Below are 16611 nucleotides of genomic sequence, written 5' to 3'. Positions count from 1 at the left end.
CCTGTGGGAAGTGCTCCGGGAGTATGGGGTCCGGGGTCCCTTGCTAAGGGCTATCCGGTCCCTGTACGACCGCAGCAGGAGCTTGGTTCGCATTGCCGGCAATAAGTCAAACCTGTTTCCAGTGCCCGTTGGCCTCCGCCAGGGCTGCCCTTTGTCACCGGTTCTGTTCATTATTTTTATGGACAGAATTTCTAGGCACAGCCAGGGTGTAGAGGGGGTCTGGTTTGGGAACCACAGAATCACGTCTCTGCTGTTTGCGGATGATGTGGTTCTGTTGGCTTCGTCAAATCAGGACCTTCAGCGTGCACTGGGGCGGTTTGCAGCCGAGTGTGAAGCGTCCGGGATGAAAATCAGCACCTCCAAATCCGAGGCCATGGTTCTCAACCGGAAAAAGGTGCTTTGCCCTCTTCAGGTCGGTGGAGTGTCCTTGCCTTAAGTGGAGGAGTTTAAGTATCTCGGGGTCTTGTTCACGAGTGAGGGACGGATGGAGCGTGAGATCGATAGACGGATCGGTGCAGCATCTGCAGTGATGCGGTCGCTGTAATTGGTCTGCCGCTCCATGAGGTGTTATAACAAGCAATTGGTTAGCCGCTCTGTGAGGTGTCATAACATCCGGTCGGTCAGCCGCTCCATGAGGTGTTATAACAGTTGATTGGTCGGCCGCTCTGTGAGGTGTTATAACAACTGATTGTTCGGCCGCTCTGTGAGGTGTCATAACAACCGATCATTTAGCGGCTCCGTGAGGCGTCATAACATCTGATCGGTCAGCCGCTCCATGAGGTTTTATAACAATTGATTGGTCGGCCGCTCTGTGAGGTGTCATAACAACCGATCATTTAGCGGCTCCGTGAGGCGTCATAACATCTGATCGGTCAGCCGCTCCATGAGGCTTCATAGCACCTGATCAGTCAGCCGCTCCGTTAGACGTCATAACAAGCTGTTGTTTTTAATGACCCCAAGCACGCAAAGGAGAGGCTCCCTTACCGGAGGTCTCAGTTTCAATATGAAAAGCGTCCATTGTTGTGATTACCAGTTAATGGGTCAGCCTCACTAACATGTAGCGTCAATTGTTTACTGCCATGATTGAGTCCATCATCTCCTCCTCCATCACTGTCTGGTGTTTTGCTGCCATTGCCAAGGACAGGAGCAGAGTGCAGCATATCATCCACGCAGCAGAGAAGGTGATCGTCTGCAATCTGCCATCCCTACAGTACCTGTACACCTCCAGGGCCCTGAGGTGAGCAAGGAAGATAGTGGGGCGATCCCTCTCACCCAGGACACAAACGTTTTGTTACCCTCCCCTCTGGCAGATGGCTGGGGTCCATCAGGACTAAAACCCCAGCTTCTTTCCGTCCGCAGCTAGACTTTTAAATAATACCAGAGACATCCATTTACCCTGCTTCCCCCCCCCCCCCCCCCGTAAAGTACAGACTGATCATCCATGCACTGAAAGGCACTGTACATCTACATTCCTGCACAGCCCCATTCCACTACATTTATTTGACAGAAAATATAGTTTTGCCCATTTGTCTATTTGACTCCTTGTCTATTTTTTTCCTTTTCTTTTCATTGTTATTTATGCATCAGTTACTTCTTACAGAAGTATTTTATTCCTTCACTATAGCTTGGGACTCCGATGAGGGCAGTCACATCTCCTCCACTCTCCCTTATCTCTCTGCCTCTGCCTTTAACCCTCAAGTCCCTACTCACCAGACGGTGAATTTCTCAAAACTATATTGGATTCTGGATCTATTGGACTACTATTGGATTAACCATGGAATTGATCAACTGGTCTCTGAATGCTACTGACACCATTTTTTCTACAAGAAGGTCAGGACAGGGGGATCCTACCTGCCCAGATGGAACGTATCCTGCGGGCTATGTCCTTGACTCTTGGGGGTCTTGGCGTGTTGCATGCTTGGCGCCTTTCTCCATGGAGGACGTCGAGGACTTATTCATATTTGGTCTCGTGGTAGTGGGGCTGGCACTTTTTGGCTTATGTGCTGCCCTGATCTACCTGAAAATTGGCAAGACGGCAGCATCAAGAACCATGGGCCCTCGCTTGGCCGTCATGATTAACAAGGTTGGCAAGGCAGTGCATTCTCAGACTGCGATGACTATTGAACTCAGACGCAAAGTGGATGACACCTTGAAGCTGATGCGAGCCTTGCAGTTGAAGCTGAAGGTTTCGGAGGCCGGCGAATATTCTTATTTCATAATTGGGAATATTTCTAATTTACAATTGGTTTTGGTTTCGAGTGAAGCTTCGAAAAGTGCTTTCACTGCTGTGAGCCAATTATCAAGGTCAAATTGCCCACTGTTTTTCTCCTGAGGAATGTGGCCTTGGTGAGATATTTGGCGTTTCATATCTCAACCCACAGACAATATCAACATCAGACTTTACAGACTTCTGAAGCATGGTTCCACTGCTTTCCCCCACACCCTCCCTTCCCTGATCAACACCTCCCCTCTCCAGCGCTGTCAACGTCACTTTCCCAAGTTGGCCTTCTGGCGGCGCGACTCAAGGTTGCAGCGGCTGTAACACACCACATTGCCTCAATTGGGAAAACGGACTGTTCAAGTTTTAGTGCACATAACAATGTCAAATGTATATGTGTTGTCTTAATTTCTGATGTGTGCCATTATTACGGTGAAAAAGTAATAATTGTGGTTTAATTGCGGTTTGTCTGTGGTATGTGAGTGTGTGCAAATCTCGTTTTTGTCATGACAATGATAAATAAAGCTATCTATCTATCTGTCTATCTATCTATCTATCTATCTATCTATCTATCTATCTATCTATCTATCTATCTATCTATCTATCTATCTATCTATCTATCTATCTATCTATCTATCTATCTATCTATCTATCTTTTATTTTATCGCGTGTTGCTTGATTTTTGAACAGACCAAAACATTTACAAGACAAACTTCTTCATCAGATAGTCAGATGTGCGTCTTGTCCCCCTCCACACGTTGTCTATTCTACTCAGAACGTACGCAACTTGTGAGACAACCTGTGAGGGGTTGACAAACTGCTGGAGCTGTTCTGCAAGAACGAGCAGACACTCATCTGCATGCTCTGTATCATTAAAGACCACAAGTCACATGATGTTCCTCTGAAAGACAAATATGAAGTAAAGAAGGCTGAGCTGTGGAAGACAGAAGCTGAAATTCAGGAGATGATCCAGAAGAGAAAACTGAAGATTCAGGAGATCAAACAGTCAGTCGAGCTCAGCCAGAAAAATTCAGACAAAGAGAAATTGGCTGGTGTTCAGATCTTCACTGCTCTGATGGAGTCTGTTCAGAGAGGTCTGAACGAGCTCCTCAAGACCATCGAGGAGAAGCAGAAGATGACAGAGGACCAGGCTGAAGGTTTCATCACAGAGCTGGAATGTGAAATCTCTGAGCTGCAGAAGAAGAGCTCTCAGGTGGAGCAGCTCTCACAGTCTGAAGACCACCTCCACCTCCTCCAAGGTTTCCAGTCCCTGAGCTCTGCTCCACCCACTAAGGACTGGACTGAGGTCAGAGTCCATCCACCGTCATATGAGGGGAGTTTGGTGAGAGCTGTGAGTCAGCTGGAGGAGACCATCAGAAAAGAGATGAAGAAGAAAGTGAGTGAAGCTGAACTGAAGAGGGTCCAGCAGTATGCAGTGGAAAACTCTGCCCCTCTGATCATCTGTCCTGTCAATCACACTGAATAAAATCAACATTTGATTTTGTGTTATAAAAAATGTTATTGAATGCAAAACTATATTTTTTTATTCTGTGTGTACTCACTTTATGAATCATATATTTTTGTCTGTCTGTTTTATGTTTTGTTTCAAGAACTAAAATCAGTCAAATCTGTTCTTATGTACTTTTTACAGTTAAATATGTTTGGGGAGGGCAGCACGGTGTCTTAGTGGTTAGCACTGTTGTCTGACAGTGAGAAGGTCATGGGATCGATTCCCACCTGTGACCTTTCTGTGTGGAGTTTGCATGTTCTCCCCGTGTTTGCATCAGTTTCCTCCCACATGCAGGTTAGGTGAATTGGAAACTTTATAGTTTTTAGGTCTTCCTTGCAAAAGAGATCTCAACCTCAATGGGACTAACCTGTGTGGGTTCTCTCCTGCTTCCTCCCACATCCAAACACATGCAGGTTACAGTTGGTGGATCAGAAACTTGAAATTGTTTGTTGGTGTGAATGTGTTTGTTTGTCTGTTTGTGACCCTGTGACAGACTGGTGTCCTGTCCAGGTTGTACCCGCCTCACACCCTCTGACTCCTGGGACCCGATGTTTGATAAGCTGTTGAAGATGTGTGTGTGTGTGTGGGGGGGGGGGATTCATGTCAAACACAATCATGTAAAGACACTGTCAGTTTTTGTAAATCTAAAAATGCTGATAAAACATGAAACAATAATAAATGATAATAATAATAAAATCTGTAATGATCAGTTGTGTCACTGTATCCAGTTACTGAATTAAAAATATTGATCTATGACAGTGAGTTTCTCTTATTGTGTTTCTGAAATTGTTTCTTAAACACACTTTTAAATGGTCCTTAAAATGTCAGTTTGAGGTCAGACAGTGAGCTGACCTTTGACCTGACTAAAGAATTGTTGTTGGCTTTGATCCACCTGCACAGCAAGAGGCGGAGCAACACGACAAAGACAGATTTTCAGCGTCACATTTCGGTCAGCACTTTTTAACCACTTTGTAAATCTGAGGTGGAAATTCTGCAAACATCCACATGATATATTAAAAGTATTTTCAACCACAGGACATTCGGGCGGGGGGGGGGGGGGGGGGGGGTAAGTATTTGAAAAGAAAATAATCTGTGTCTCATATATTTGAGGAAATAAAAGCCCATGAAAGTTTGTGCATCAGACTTACAGGGTTGTTAAATCGTGCGAACGTCACATTTCACCAGAAATGAAAGTGACGGTGAGTTTCACATAAGAGGTGGAGCAAAACTGCAAAGACAGGTTTTGGTGACAGTTGGTGAGTTTCACAGAAGAGCTGCAACTTTAGTTTGTCTTTACGAGTTTTAATTCTCCAGGTTTTACTCAACAACTCAGCAGAGTCTCTGTCAAACACAAACACTGGTGAGTACAGACGAGAACACAGTTAGGTCCAAATATATTGGAACTTTGATTGTTGTTTTAGTTGTGTGTCTCAGCGTGGTTAGAGATCAGACTGTTATGGACGACAACAAAAGAACCGAAATGTAGAAATGAATCACAATAACAGAATAACAAAAGAAAATTGCAATTTATTTTCAGCTCATGTGTTTTCTATCTGTCACTATGTGACGGTAAAAGCAGCTATTGATCATAACTATTAAAAAGGGAAAACTAAAATATTATCATGTTAAAGTCTCTTTATTTAGGGGAAGCCGGGGCACAGTGGATCAGAAATGTTGTTTTGTGGCAGCATAAACACATTATGCATAGGTTTAGGTCATTTTGTTGAGGATTTAATACAGCAAGTTACTGTTTATAAGGCTGTTATTTATTTCTCCCCAAGTGTAATTTACAGGTGTTTAAAATTGATTTGAAAATTTTCGATTCACTGTGCCCCGGACACTAATTCACGGAGCACAGTGAATCCACTTAGAATATAATGAAAAAACACGATTATAAAGATTTCTTCAAAATGATTAAATATTTGCTGATGCATATACAAACTATAATCCAGCAAACCAGCTTTGTAATGTGTGAGTGTCTTTAAAAACTATTATAAATACACGTGTCATCATTTCTGTCCAAATGTGAAAACAGTTGTTTATATTCACAAATTATAGAAATAATTCATGGAAAAATAAATGTATAAGCTTCAACAAGTAATATTTGTTATCCACTTGATACTGTGGCTTAGTAAATCACCTTCTAGACTAATTCACTGTGCCTGGGACGGGTGCATGTGACACACACGAGTCATGTTATCAAATAGCTGATAGTCTGGAGAAGACATAACACATGCTCATCAGTTGTGAGACATAAATACAAAGACAATGACATCCACATCAGGGTGAATGTGAGGCATTATTTGTAAAGTGCTTTGAGCATCTGATGCAGATGGAAAAGCGCTATATAAATGCAGTCCATTTACCATTTATCCACAAAATTTACTTTTGATAGGAAAAGCTGACTTCACTTGCCACTTAGTTTTACCCTTAGTGTATCCACAAACAATATACTAATTTATAATGGGATGTCGTTATGCAAAAAAATATAGCATAACTGCTGCAAATATATATGTAGTTTTGGAGATATAGCTACTGATTCTCTATGCCCCAGTTTCCCGGAAAATATTTTTGTTACATTGTCTTTTACATAAATGATGTCAGCAGCTCTTTGTCTGGCACTTCTTGGATTAACCTTTTCTTTCCTCAGCTTGGATGCCCTTTTTCTTTTATCCTGCAGGAGTTCCTTCTTTTTCTTCACCAGTTTTTGGCTATGACTTTTTCATTTGTTCCCTTTGCGTTGCCAGTTCTTCATTTTCTTCAGCTGGTAATATTTTCCTCCTTTTAGTGCTCTGCAAACTTTTCTTTGATTTTCCTATCAATGGACCGTGCGTTTCCTTGTCATTTTGAAAGTTTAAATTAAATAAAAGTTTGCTTTTTTAGTACACGTAGTGATGTACATACATAAAAAAATGGAGGGAGCATTTAGGATTGCTAGAAAAATACTTTTGATTATTTTTGGATACAATATGTAAAAACTGGACACATTTTATACTGGAACACTCTTTAAAGGAAATCATCATTTTTACCTAATAAAAGCACTTCATCAGTCACTGCATCAAAGTCACAACCACTCAATCACTGATCACATGTCTTTTGTCTGCACCAACAAACAACTTATAAAATTAAAATGGGATAGAATCATTAAAAAAAATAGACGGGGAAGAGTGTAGTGTGGTTATGTAAGTGGAGAGAATAGTGTATAAGTTGGTGAGAGTACTGTGGAACAAGTAGTGTGCAATTAATTTAAAAAATGTGTGTCTGCAGTGGAAGTGCGGAACTTGTAGATACAATCATTCATCTCAGCAGAGACATTCAAGTTACAAATACTGAAGACTGTGATATTAAAACAGAAAATCAAAATACACCATTCAAAATGGAATATATTTTATTCTGAAATTTATTCATAATAATACTTTTCAATGCCAGATTTTATTTTTGGTTTTTAAGTTCACTGTAAAGCCGCTCTGACACAGAAGGTGTGGGCATGGTGTTTAGAGGTGCGTGTAACATCCAGGAAACACAAAACGGATCCAAAATGTCTTGCTTTGGTTTTACAAAGGTTCAGTCTAAAAAATGCATTTTGAAAATATTTTGATGAAACATCTTAACAAATTGTTTTCAGAATGGTTCAGGAAGGTGTTCAGTAAGCCCCTTTCACACCGGCCCAAATGTAGAGTTGCCTTTAGAGTATGACTGAAATGTGCGCATACTCTGCGTTTTTCCTGCGTAATCACGTGTCGTTGCATTTATAGATTTGCAGCTGTGTATGTTTGCTTTTCATGTGTGTGTACTGTCGCATGTAGCCCTTGCCGTTAATTAAAACAAATTCTTTTTCAGTTCACTCCTGCCGGCTGTACAGAACACATCGCTGTACTATGAGCCACTGCTGTCTCCTCACGGCTCGTAACGTCAGATCACAAAGTTCAGAGTCTGATAACTGATTGACTGATTGATGAAAGTTTATTCAATCAGCACACTCATACAATGACAGAAAATATATGAATGAATAGATAAAAATAAAAAAGAATAAAAATTTTAAAAAAGAAAACACATCATGAATATACTGAAAAAATAAAACATGTAGCTGAATGAAAAAGGCTCTAGGCTGAAGCTATCTAGCTTTTACATGCTCTAATCTATTTATACTGCATTAAAAATAAAACATTCCAGACTATGAACGAAATCAATCACAGTTAATCACCTGTACTGGTAAACATCAGTTTCTTTTAAACTTTTAAATACTTTAGTGAACACTGTAAGCACTTAATATAGATTTTTTGTACATTGTTTTAAAATTATTCATATTGGTGCTCTGCTTGAGCTCCAGCTCCAAACTGTTCCACAAATCCACCCCACAGATTGATATGCGCATCCTTCTCTTATGAGTTCAACTTCTATTCTTTTTGAAATTCAGTTTTCTTATCAAATTATAGCCACCTTCTCTTTCCAAAAATAGATTTTGTATTTTTTTGGTAGTAAATTGTTTCTGGCTTTGTACATGATTTGTGATGTTTTAAATTTGACCAAATCCATAAACTTCAAAATGTTTGATTTTACAAATAGTGGGTTGGTGTGTTCTCTGTATCCCACTTTATTTATTATCCTTATTGCTCTTTTCTGTAGTATGCATAGTGGCTGCAGGGTGCTTTTGTAGTTGTTTCCCCTTACTTCCACACAGTAAGATAGATATGGTAAATAATAATGAACAGGAGAGTATATGTAAGGCTTTATAGTCCAGTATGTATTTTGCTCTCCCCAGAATTGCAGTACGTGTTGCCAGTTTTGATCTAACGTGGCTTACATGAGGTTTTCAGTTGATTTTGCTGTCGATGATTACTCCAAGAAATTTATTTTGATATACTCTATGTATGTATTGCTTATAATCAGGTCTACATGAACATTCATGGAATTTCTTCCAAACAACATCATCTTTGTTTTCTCAAAATTCAATGATAATTTGTTTTTGTCTAACCATAATTTTACTTTATTCATTTCTGTCGTGATCAGTTCCAAAATCTGCTGCAAGCTGTCACCGGAACAAACAGTACAAAACTCAATAATTTTGAAACATTACATATATCATGGATGTATAAAATAAACAGCTTAGGTCCTAATATTGACCCTTGTGGTACCCCACAAGTGATATCCATGTAGTGTGATTTGTGTTCACCCATTTGTACATATTGTTTCCTGTTTCTTAGATAGCGCCTCAGCCAGCTCAACCCAATCCCTCTAATACCATACCTTTCCATTTTAGCTAATAATATTTTATGATCAATAGTGTCAAAAGCTTTGCTTAGGATCAAGGAATACATCCAAAGCAAGTTTTCCATTATCAACATTATTTGTGATTTCTTCTATTAAATGTATGACTGCCAATGCTGCTAATCTGCCTGCTCCAAAACCATATTGATTCTTGGGCAGCAAATGATGTTTTTCAATAAATATATCCAGTCTGTCATTAAAAAGTTTTTCGAGTATCTTGGAGAATTGGGAGAGCAAAGAAACAGGCCTATAGTTCATGAAATGGTGTCTATTTCCAGATTTAAACAATGGTATTACTTTTGCTACTTTCATTTTGTTGGGGAATTCCCCAGATTGAAAAGAAGTTGCAAATATGGGTTAGTGACTTGGCAATTCCTTCAATAACTTTTTTTACTGTATGTGTCTATGCCATTCCAATCAGTGGATGTTTTTTCTTTAAGATTTCTTACGATATTTATGATTTGTTTTTCATCAGCTGCTTTTAGAAAGATTGTGCTTGGATTTCTTTTCTCCATACTACTATTAGCCCCACCCTCTGCTATCCCTGGCTCCTTGATTTTAGCCGCCAATTCTGGACCCACATTTACCATATTCAACCATATTGTCTATGGTCTTGTTATTCTCAATGGAGTATTCTGGGTAATTTGCATTTTTATGACCATTTCTTTAATGGATCACTTCACCACAGACTTGCGTGCACGTTGGATCACACGCATCACACACATCACCGCAGATGACACAAAATATTATTACATCATCTTGGCCCTCAGCAGCTCCATGGCAACGAGGCTGATCATGCTCCTGCAAAGACCCCCCCCCATGTGAAGAAATACGCAGCCAACAAGGATCACATCCTCAAAATCTTTGAACTGTCAGACACTGAAAGGGTCAGCAGGCTCTTCTCTCTGCACAGGCTGGAGGACAGCAAGCCCTCAGAGTTCATGAACAGAATGCTGCAGCTCTTCGCCCCATCACACACAGCGACAGAAGCCCCACACCACACACCACTATTGCCCGCGGAGTTGCTGCATCATCATGTAAATACTGGCTGCATTTCACACCAACACCTGTCAGCTTTTGATGATGTCAGAGCTGTGACATCATCATTTTGGAACCAGGATTTGTAAAGTAAGCTGTGATTGGCTGGAAATCCACCTGTGAGAGCCACATGGCCAAAACAGACCAATCACAGTGCATTTAACAAATTGAAAGCAACAGTTTGGAAACGTTGCCACAAAACATTTTCAAACTGTTTCGGAGACTCTAAACTTTGTTTTTAAAACGTTTCCCAAAATGTTTTATCAACCAAACCAAAATGTTTCAAAGATGTTTTCTGACATCAAATTGTTTCCTGGGATGTGCCACACCAACTTGCACATATCTGCCACAAACGTCAGTCTGAGCAACTGACCCTTCACCCCACACGGGACAGTTCCTGGCACTCATCAGGGTGTGGTGACGAGTTTGAACATGTTCAAGTCTCTCTGCACTAAACTCATCTCCACATGGCAGCTTGTCAGCGTCACATTACAGCTGAAACAAAAGTAACAGTTGGTCAAAAGAGCTGCAGTTGCAGCTGCAAACTATTAGTTCATGATACCATCATGAAATGTGTTACATTTTCACGACAGGATCATAAAATTTTGACGCCCGCCAAGCCATAATAACATCATCAGCTGTTTATTTATTTATTTATTTGTCTGTCTGCACTGCACGGATTTTGACGAAATTTTCACCACAGATAGATTATTAGGGCATGGAAGACACTATTAAATATTGGAGGTGATCCAGATCCGGATTCTGGATCAAGATTTCACCTAAAAAAAAGCCTTTGAAGCTTTGGCTGAGGAGCTCAATCATTTTTATGCCTGTTTTGAAATAAAAGGGCTTAACAACGGAGCTATTCCCCACCCCTCTGCTGACACAGACTATCCACTCACTGTTTCGGCAGAGGAGGTGAGGCACATCTTTAAGTCTGTGAACACTAGGAAGGCAGAGGGGCCTGATGGAATTCCAGGAAGGGTGGTTAAAGACTGCGCCCACCAGTTGGCAGATGTCTTTGCGGATATTTTTAACAGATCTCTCTTCAAAGGTACTGTACCAACTTCCTTCAAAGCAGCCACCATCATTCCAGTGCTTAAACAAAGTAACATCAGAACCATGAATGACTATAGACCGGTGGCCCTTACTCCTATTGTGGCTAAGTGCTTTGAGAGGCTGGTGATGAAGCATTTAAAATCTGTCCTTCCCCTTAATCTGGACCAGAATCAATATGCCTATAGGGCAAATAGATCCACAGAGGATGCTATCATCACAGCTCTCCATACAGCTTTAACGCACCTCGACAATAAAGGTGCAAGTGTGAGAATGCTTTTTATAGATTACAGTTCTGCTTTCAACACAATTGTACCCAGTAAGTTGGTCACAAAGCTCCTCAACCTAGGCCTTAGCAAAACCTTATGTGCATGGATTAAGGATTTGCTGTCTGACCGCCCACAGGCTGTCAAACTGGGCCCACATCTATCCTCCAGTCTGTCTCTTAGCACCGGCGCACCACAAGGCTGTGTGCTAAGTCCGTTGCTTTATTCCATCTATACATATGACTGTATTCCCACCCATCCCTCAAACATGATAAAAAAATTTGCTGATGACAATGCTGTGGTGGGACAGATCTTCAACGGCAACGAGGCAGCCTATAGAGATGAAGTTGAAAGGCTAGTTGAATGGTGCACAGAAAATAATTTGACCCTGAATGTCAAGAAAACCAAAGAGATTATAGTTGACTTCAGGAAGCGCAAGGATGACCCCTCTCCCTTAACCATCAAAGGTGAGGTAGTAGAAAGGGTCTCTTGTTTTAAATTTCTGGGCACCTGGATCACTGAGGATCTTAAATGGGAAGTTAACACATCTGCTGTGGTCAAAAAGGCACATCAGAGGCTTTATTTTCTACGAGCATTGAAGAAGAACAACCTGTCGGCTGAGCTGCTCAAGGCCTTTTATCATTGCTCCATCGAGAGTGTTTTAACCTATTGCATTACAGCATGGTTTGCAAACTGTTCTGAAAACAATAAGAAATCCATCAGACGAGTCATAAGAACGGCAGAAAAGATCATTGGTCTTCCTCTGCCCTCATTGGATGATGTTTTTAGGACTCGCTGCCTCCGCAGAGCAAGCAGTATTCTACAGGATGGAACACACCCCTCACATCACCTTTTTTCTTTGCTTCCATCCGGCAGGCGTTATTGGGCCTTTAAAGCCCACACCACAAGGCTGAAAAACAGCTTCTTTCCTCGAGCTGTTACAGAACTGAACAGACATGCCCAAGCTTCAGTTGAAACAATTGCATTATTCTAATTAAAATAAGGATGGACATGTGCAATAATTGTTTTAATTATTTTTTAATTTTAGGTATATTTATTACTGTTTTTATGCTATTTAAGGGGTTTTAGTAAGTTGGGTATTTTTTACTGTTAATTGATGCAATATGGGACATGTGCAGCATGGGATAAGTGTAATATGGGATAATGACAATGTGGGATTAGTGCAATACGAGTTATGTTTGTCTCCGAGCTCCCCAACCAAAATCTCCTGATGTTTTTTTTTTCAATATTTATTGAAGTATGTGTATGGGTGAGTGTGTTTGAGGGTGGTCATTGTTTTTGAGGATGCAGAAGCAAATTTCGTTGTGTTGATCGCTGTGCAATGACAATAAAGGTGATTCTGATTCTGATTCTGAAGGATTACGCTTAAATGACTTCACAGATTCTCACCATAGATTTGATTTTTTTTTTTTTTACCCTTTATTTTACCAGGCTAGTCCCATTGAGGTCGAGATCTCTTTCGACGGAAAACCTGAAAATTATAAAGTTTCCAATTCACCTAACCTGCATGTGGGAGGAAACCGACGCAAACACGGGGAGAACATGCAAACTCCACACAGAAAGGCCACAGGTGGGAATCGATCCCATTAAGTTCTTGCTGTGAGGCAACAGTGCTAACCACTAAGTCAACGTGCCACCACGATAGATATTAGGACATGGAAGACTCCACAGAATTTTGGAGGTGATCCAAATCCAGATTCTCGATCAAAATTTTACTTTGTTAGATTCTTTTAATGTGGTGAGTAATCTCAAAAAGAAATGGACAGGAAACGGACTTCAAAGTTTAGATGTTGTACTGAAAAAGAGAGAGTATTGTATAGGTGTTATTATACCATTTACTAAGTGTCAGATATGCATTTCATTTGAACATAAAATATATCTAATTTTGATTCTTGGTTATATATTTATATATAGTTTGACACTTTATTGTTTTATTCAAATTGTATAATTTTGCACAAAATGAGTGATCAAAAGAGTGATTTATTGCACATTTTAATAATACAGATAATAACTGATATATTTATATATAGTTTTGCACTTTGTTGTTATTCATATTGTTTCGTTCTGCACTTTAAAATTGGTTACTTTTTGCATATTTTCACCTTGTAAAATGTTTACTTTTGCACTGTTTCTGCACTGTTTCTGAGTTCTACACACACAAAATTAATTATTTTGATTGTAAACACATACAGCTTCCTGTTAAAAATGTGAAATCCAAACTTCCTTTACATAACAATCATTTTTCACTAAAAAACTGAAAAAAAAATCAAGTTTGTTTTTGTGTTTTTTCTCATTTTAAATGCTAAAACGTACCAATAATGTGTATAAATAGTTAATCAGGTGTAATATAATTGAAATTATGGTACCCTTGGAAAAGGGTACCAAAGCACACAAACATAGAACATTATTTCTTAATTTTATTGCTATAATAAAAAATTATAACCAATCGTCCATTTATAACCTCAGTAGGTAAAGGGTTAAGTATCTCGGGGTCTTGTTCACGAGTGAGGGATGGATAGAGCGTGAGATTGACAGACGGATCGGTGCAGCGTCTGCAGTGATGCAATCGCTGTATTGAACCGTCATGGTGAAGAGAGAGCTGAGCAGGGGGGCAAAGATCTCAATTTGCCACTCGATCTACATCCCGACCCTCACCTATGGTCATGAGATTTGACTCATGACCAAAAGAACAAGATCGCGAGTACAAGCGGCCGAGATGAGTTTCCTCCGCAGGGTGGCTGGGCACTCCCTTAGAGATATGGTGAGGAGCTCTTTCACTCGGGAGGAGCTCGGAGTCGAGCCGCTGTTCCTCCACGTCGAAAGGAGCCAGCTGAGGTGGCTCGGGCATCTTTTCCAGATGCCCCCTTGACGCCTCGCTGGAGAGGTGTTCTGGGCATGTTCCATGGGAGGAGGCCCTGGGGAAGACCCAGAGCACGCTGGAGGGACTACGTCTCTCAGCTGGCTTGGGGGTGGTGTGTGTGGATCGGGAGGTCTGGGCGGCTTAGCTTGAGCTGCTGCCCCCGCGACCCAACCTAGGATAAGCAGAAGAAAATGGAGGGATGGATGGATGGATACAAAAATGTGATGATAATTGACAACTGGAACTTTTGTTTTTTTTTCTCACAATTACAAGAATCATAGTTCATGATGCTCAACCCAAAATAAACAACAATCTTATTCCAGTTTTGTTTTTAATGTTGTGTTCTCAGGGTGTGGACATGTCTGCTGCCAGCTGTCTGCTTTCTGAAGATCAGTTCTTGTGCTCCATCTGTCTGAATGTTTTCACCAATCCAGTTAGCACATCATGTGGACACAACTTCTGTAAAAAGTGCATCACTGAACACTGGGACATTAACGTTCCTTGTCAATGTCCCAACTGTCAAACAGTTTTTCACACAAGACCTGAGCTGCAGGTCAATATTTTCATCTCTGAGATGGTTGATCAGTTCAAACAGAAAGTCAGCAGCAGCTCAAAGCAACAATCTGCTGAAACAGGAGAAGTTCTCTGTGACGTCTGTCCTGAAGCCAAACTGAAGGCCCTGAAGTCCTGCCTGGTGTGTCTGATGTCCTACTGTGAGACTCACCTGGACCCTCATCTGACAACATCACGCCTGAAACGACATCAGCTGATCGACCCTGTGAAGAACCTGGAAGGTAGAATATGTGAAAAACACGACAGACTGCTGGAGCTGTTCTGCAAGAACGAGCAGACACTCATCTGCATGCTCTGTATCATTAAAGACCACAAGTCACATGATGTTGTTCCTCTGAAAGATGAATATGAAGAAACAAAGGCTGAGCTGCCGAAGACAGAAGCTGAAATTCAGGAGATGATCCAGAAGAGACGACTGAAGATTCAGGAGATCAAACAGTCAGTTGAGCTCAGCCAGAAAAAATGCAAAGAGAAATCAGCTGGTGTTCAGATCTTCACTGCTCTGATGGAGTCTGTTCAGAGAGGTCTGAATGAGCTCCTTGACGCCATCGAGGAGAAGCAGAAGATGACAGAGGACCAGGCTGAAGGCTTCATCACAGAGCTGGAACGTGAAATCTCTGAGTTGCAGAAGAGGAGTTCTGAGGTGGAGCAGCTCTCACAGTCTGAAGACCACCTCCACCTCCTCCAAGGCTTCCAGTCCCTGAGCCCTGCTCCACCCACTAAGGACTGGACTGAGGTCAGAGTCCATCCACCGTCATATGAGGGGAGTGTGATGAGAGCTGTGAGTCAGCTGGAGGAGACCATCAGAAAAGACATGAAGAAGAAATTGAGTGAAGCTGAACTGAAGAGGGTCCAGCAGTATGCAGTGGATGTGACTCTGGATCCTGATACAGCACATCCTTACCTCATCCTGTCTGATGATGGAAAACAAGTAAAACATGGTGATGAACGGAAGAATCTCCCAGACAACCCAAAGAGATATTCACTTTGTGTTTGTATTTTAGTAAAGCAGAGTTTCTCTGCAGGAAGATTTTATTTTGAGGTTCAGGTTAAAGGGAAGACTAAGTGGACTTTAGGAGTGGCCAGAGAGTCCGTCAACAGGAAAGGAGACATTACATTAAGACCTCAGGATGGTTACTGGACAATATGCTTGAGGAATTAAAATGAGTATGAAGCTCGTTCTGACCCTCCAGTCCGTCTCTCTGTGAGGTCTCAGCCTGAGAAGGTCGGGGTGTTTGTGGATTATGAGGAGGGTCTGATCTCCTTTTATGATGTTGATGCTGCAGATCTTCTTTACTCCTTTACTGGCTGCTCCTTCACTCAGAAAATCTACCCATTTTTTTGTCCTTGTCTGAATTATGGTGGTAAAACCTCCGCCCCTCTGATCATCTGTCCTGTCAATCACACTGAATAAAATAAACATTTGAATTTGTGTTCTAAAAAACTTGTTATTGAATGCAAAACTACATTTTTACTGTCATTGTGCTGTGTACTCACGTTATGAATCATATATTTTTATCTGTTTGTTTTATTGTTATTGTTTTTGTTATTAGAACTAAAATCAGTCAAATCTGTTCTTATGTACTTTTTACAGTTAAATATGTTTGGGGAGGGCAGCACGGTGTCTTAGTGGTTAGCACTGTTGCCTCACAGTGAGAAGGTCATGGGTTCGATTCCCACCTGTGGCCTTTCTGTGTGGAGTTTGCATGTTCTCCCTGTGTCTGTGTGGGTTCTCTCCTGCTTCCTCCTACATCCAAACACATGCAGGTTACAGTTGGTGTATCAGAAACTTTAAATTGCT

The 16611-nt window shown here is 41.1% G+C and overlaps 1 protein-coding gene across 1 annotated transcript; it reads left to right on the top strand.

The window, feature by feature from the left end:
- Positions 1-4975: 4975 nt before the first annotated feature.
- LOC117529740 (E3 ubiquitin-protein ligase TRIM39-like) lies at positions 4976-16246 on the top strand. Its single transcript, XM_034192594.1, has 2 exons — positions 4976-5088; positions 14587-16246. The coding sequence occupies exon 2, from the start codon at positions 14596-14598 to the stop codon at positions 15970-15972; it is 1377 nt and encodes a 458-aa protein (XP_034048485.1). The 5' UTR covers positions 4976-5088; positions 14587-14595; the 3' UTR covers positions 15973-16246.
- The last annotated feature ends 365 nt before the right edge of the window (positions 16247-16611 follow it).

Source organism: Thalassophryne amazonica, chromosome 17 (assembly GCF_902500255.1).
Source record: "Thalassophryne amazonica chromosome 17, fThaAma1.1, whole genome shotgun sequence".
NCBI lineage: Eukaryota > Metazoa > Chordata > Actinopteri > Batrachoidiformes > Batrachoididae > Thalassophryne > Thalassophryne amazonica.
This window is presented reverse-complemented; position numbering and strand designations above follow the sequence as displayed.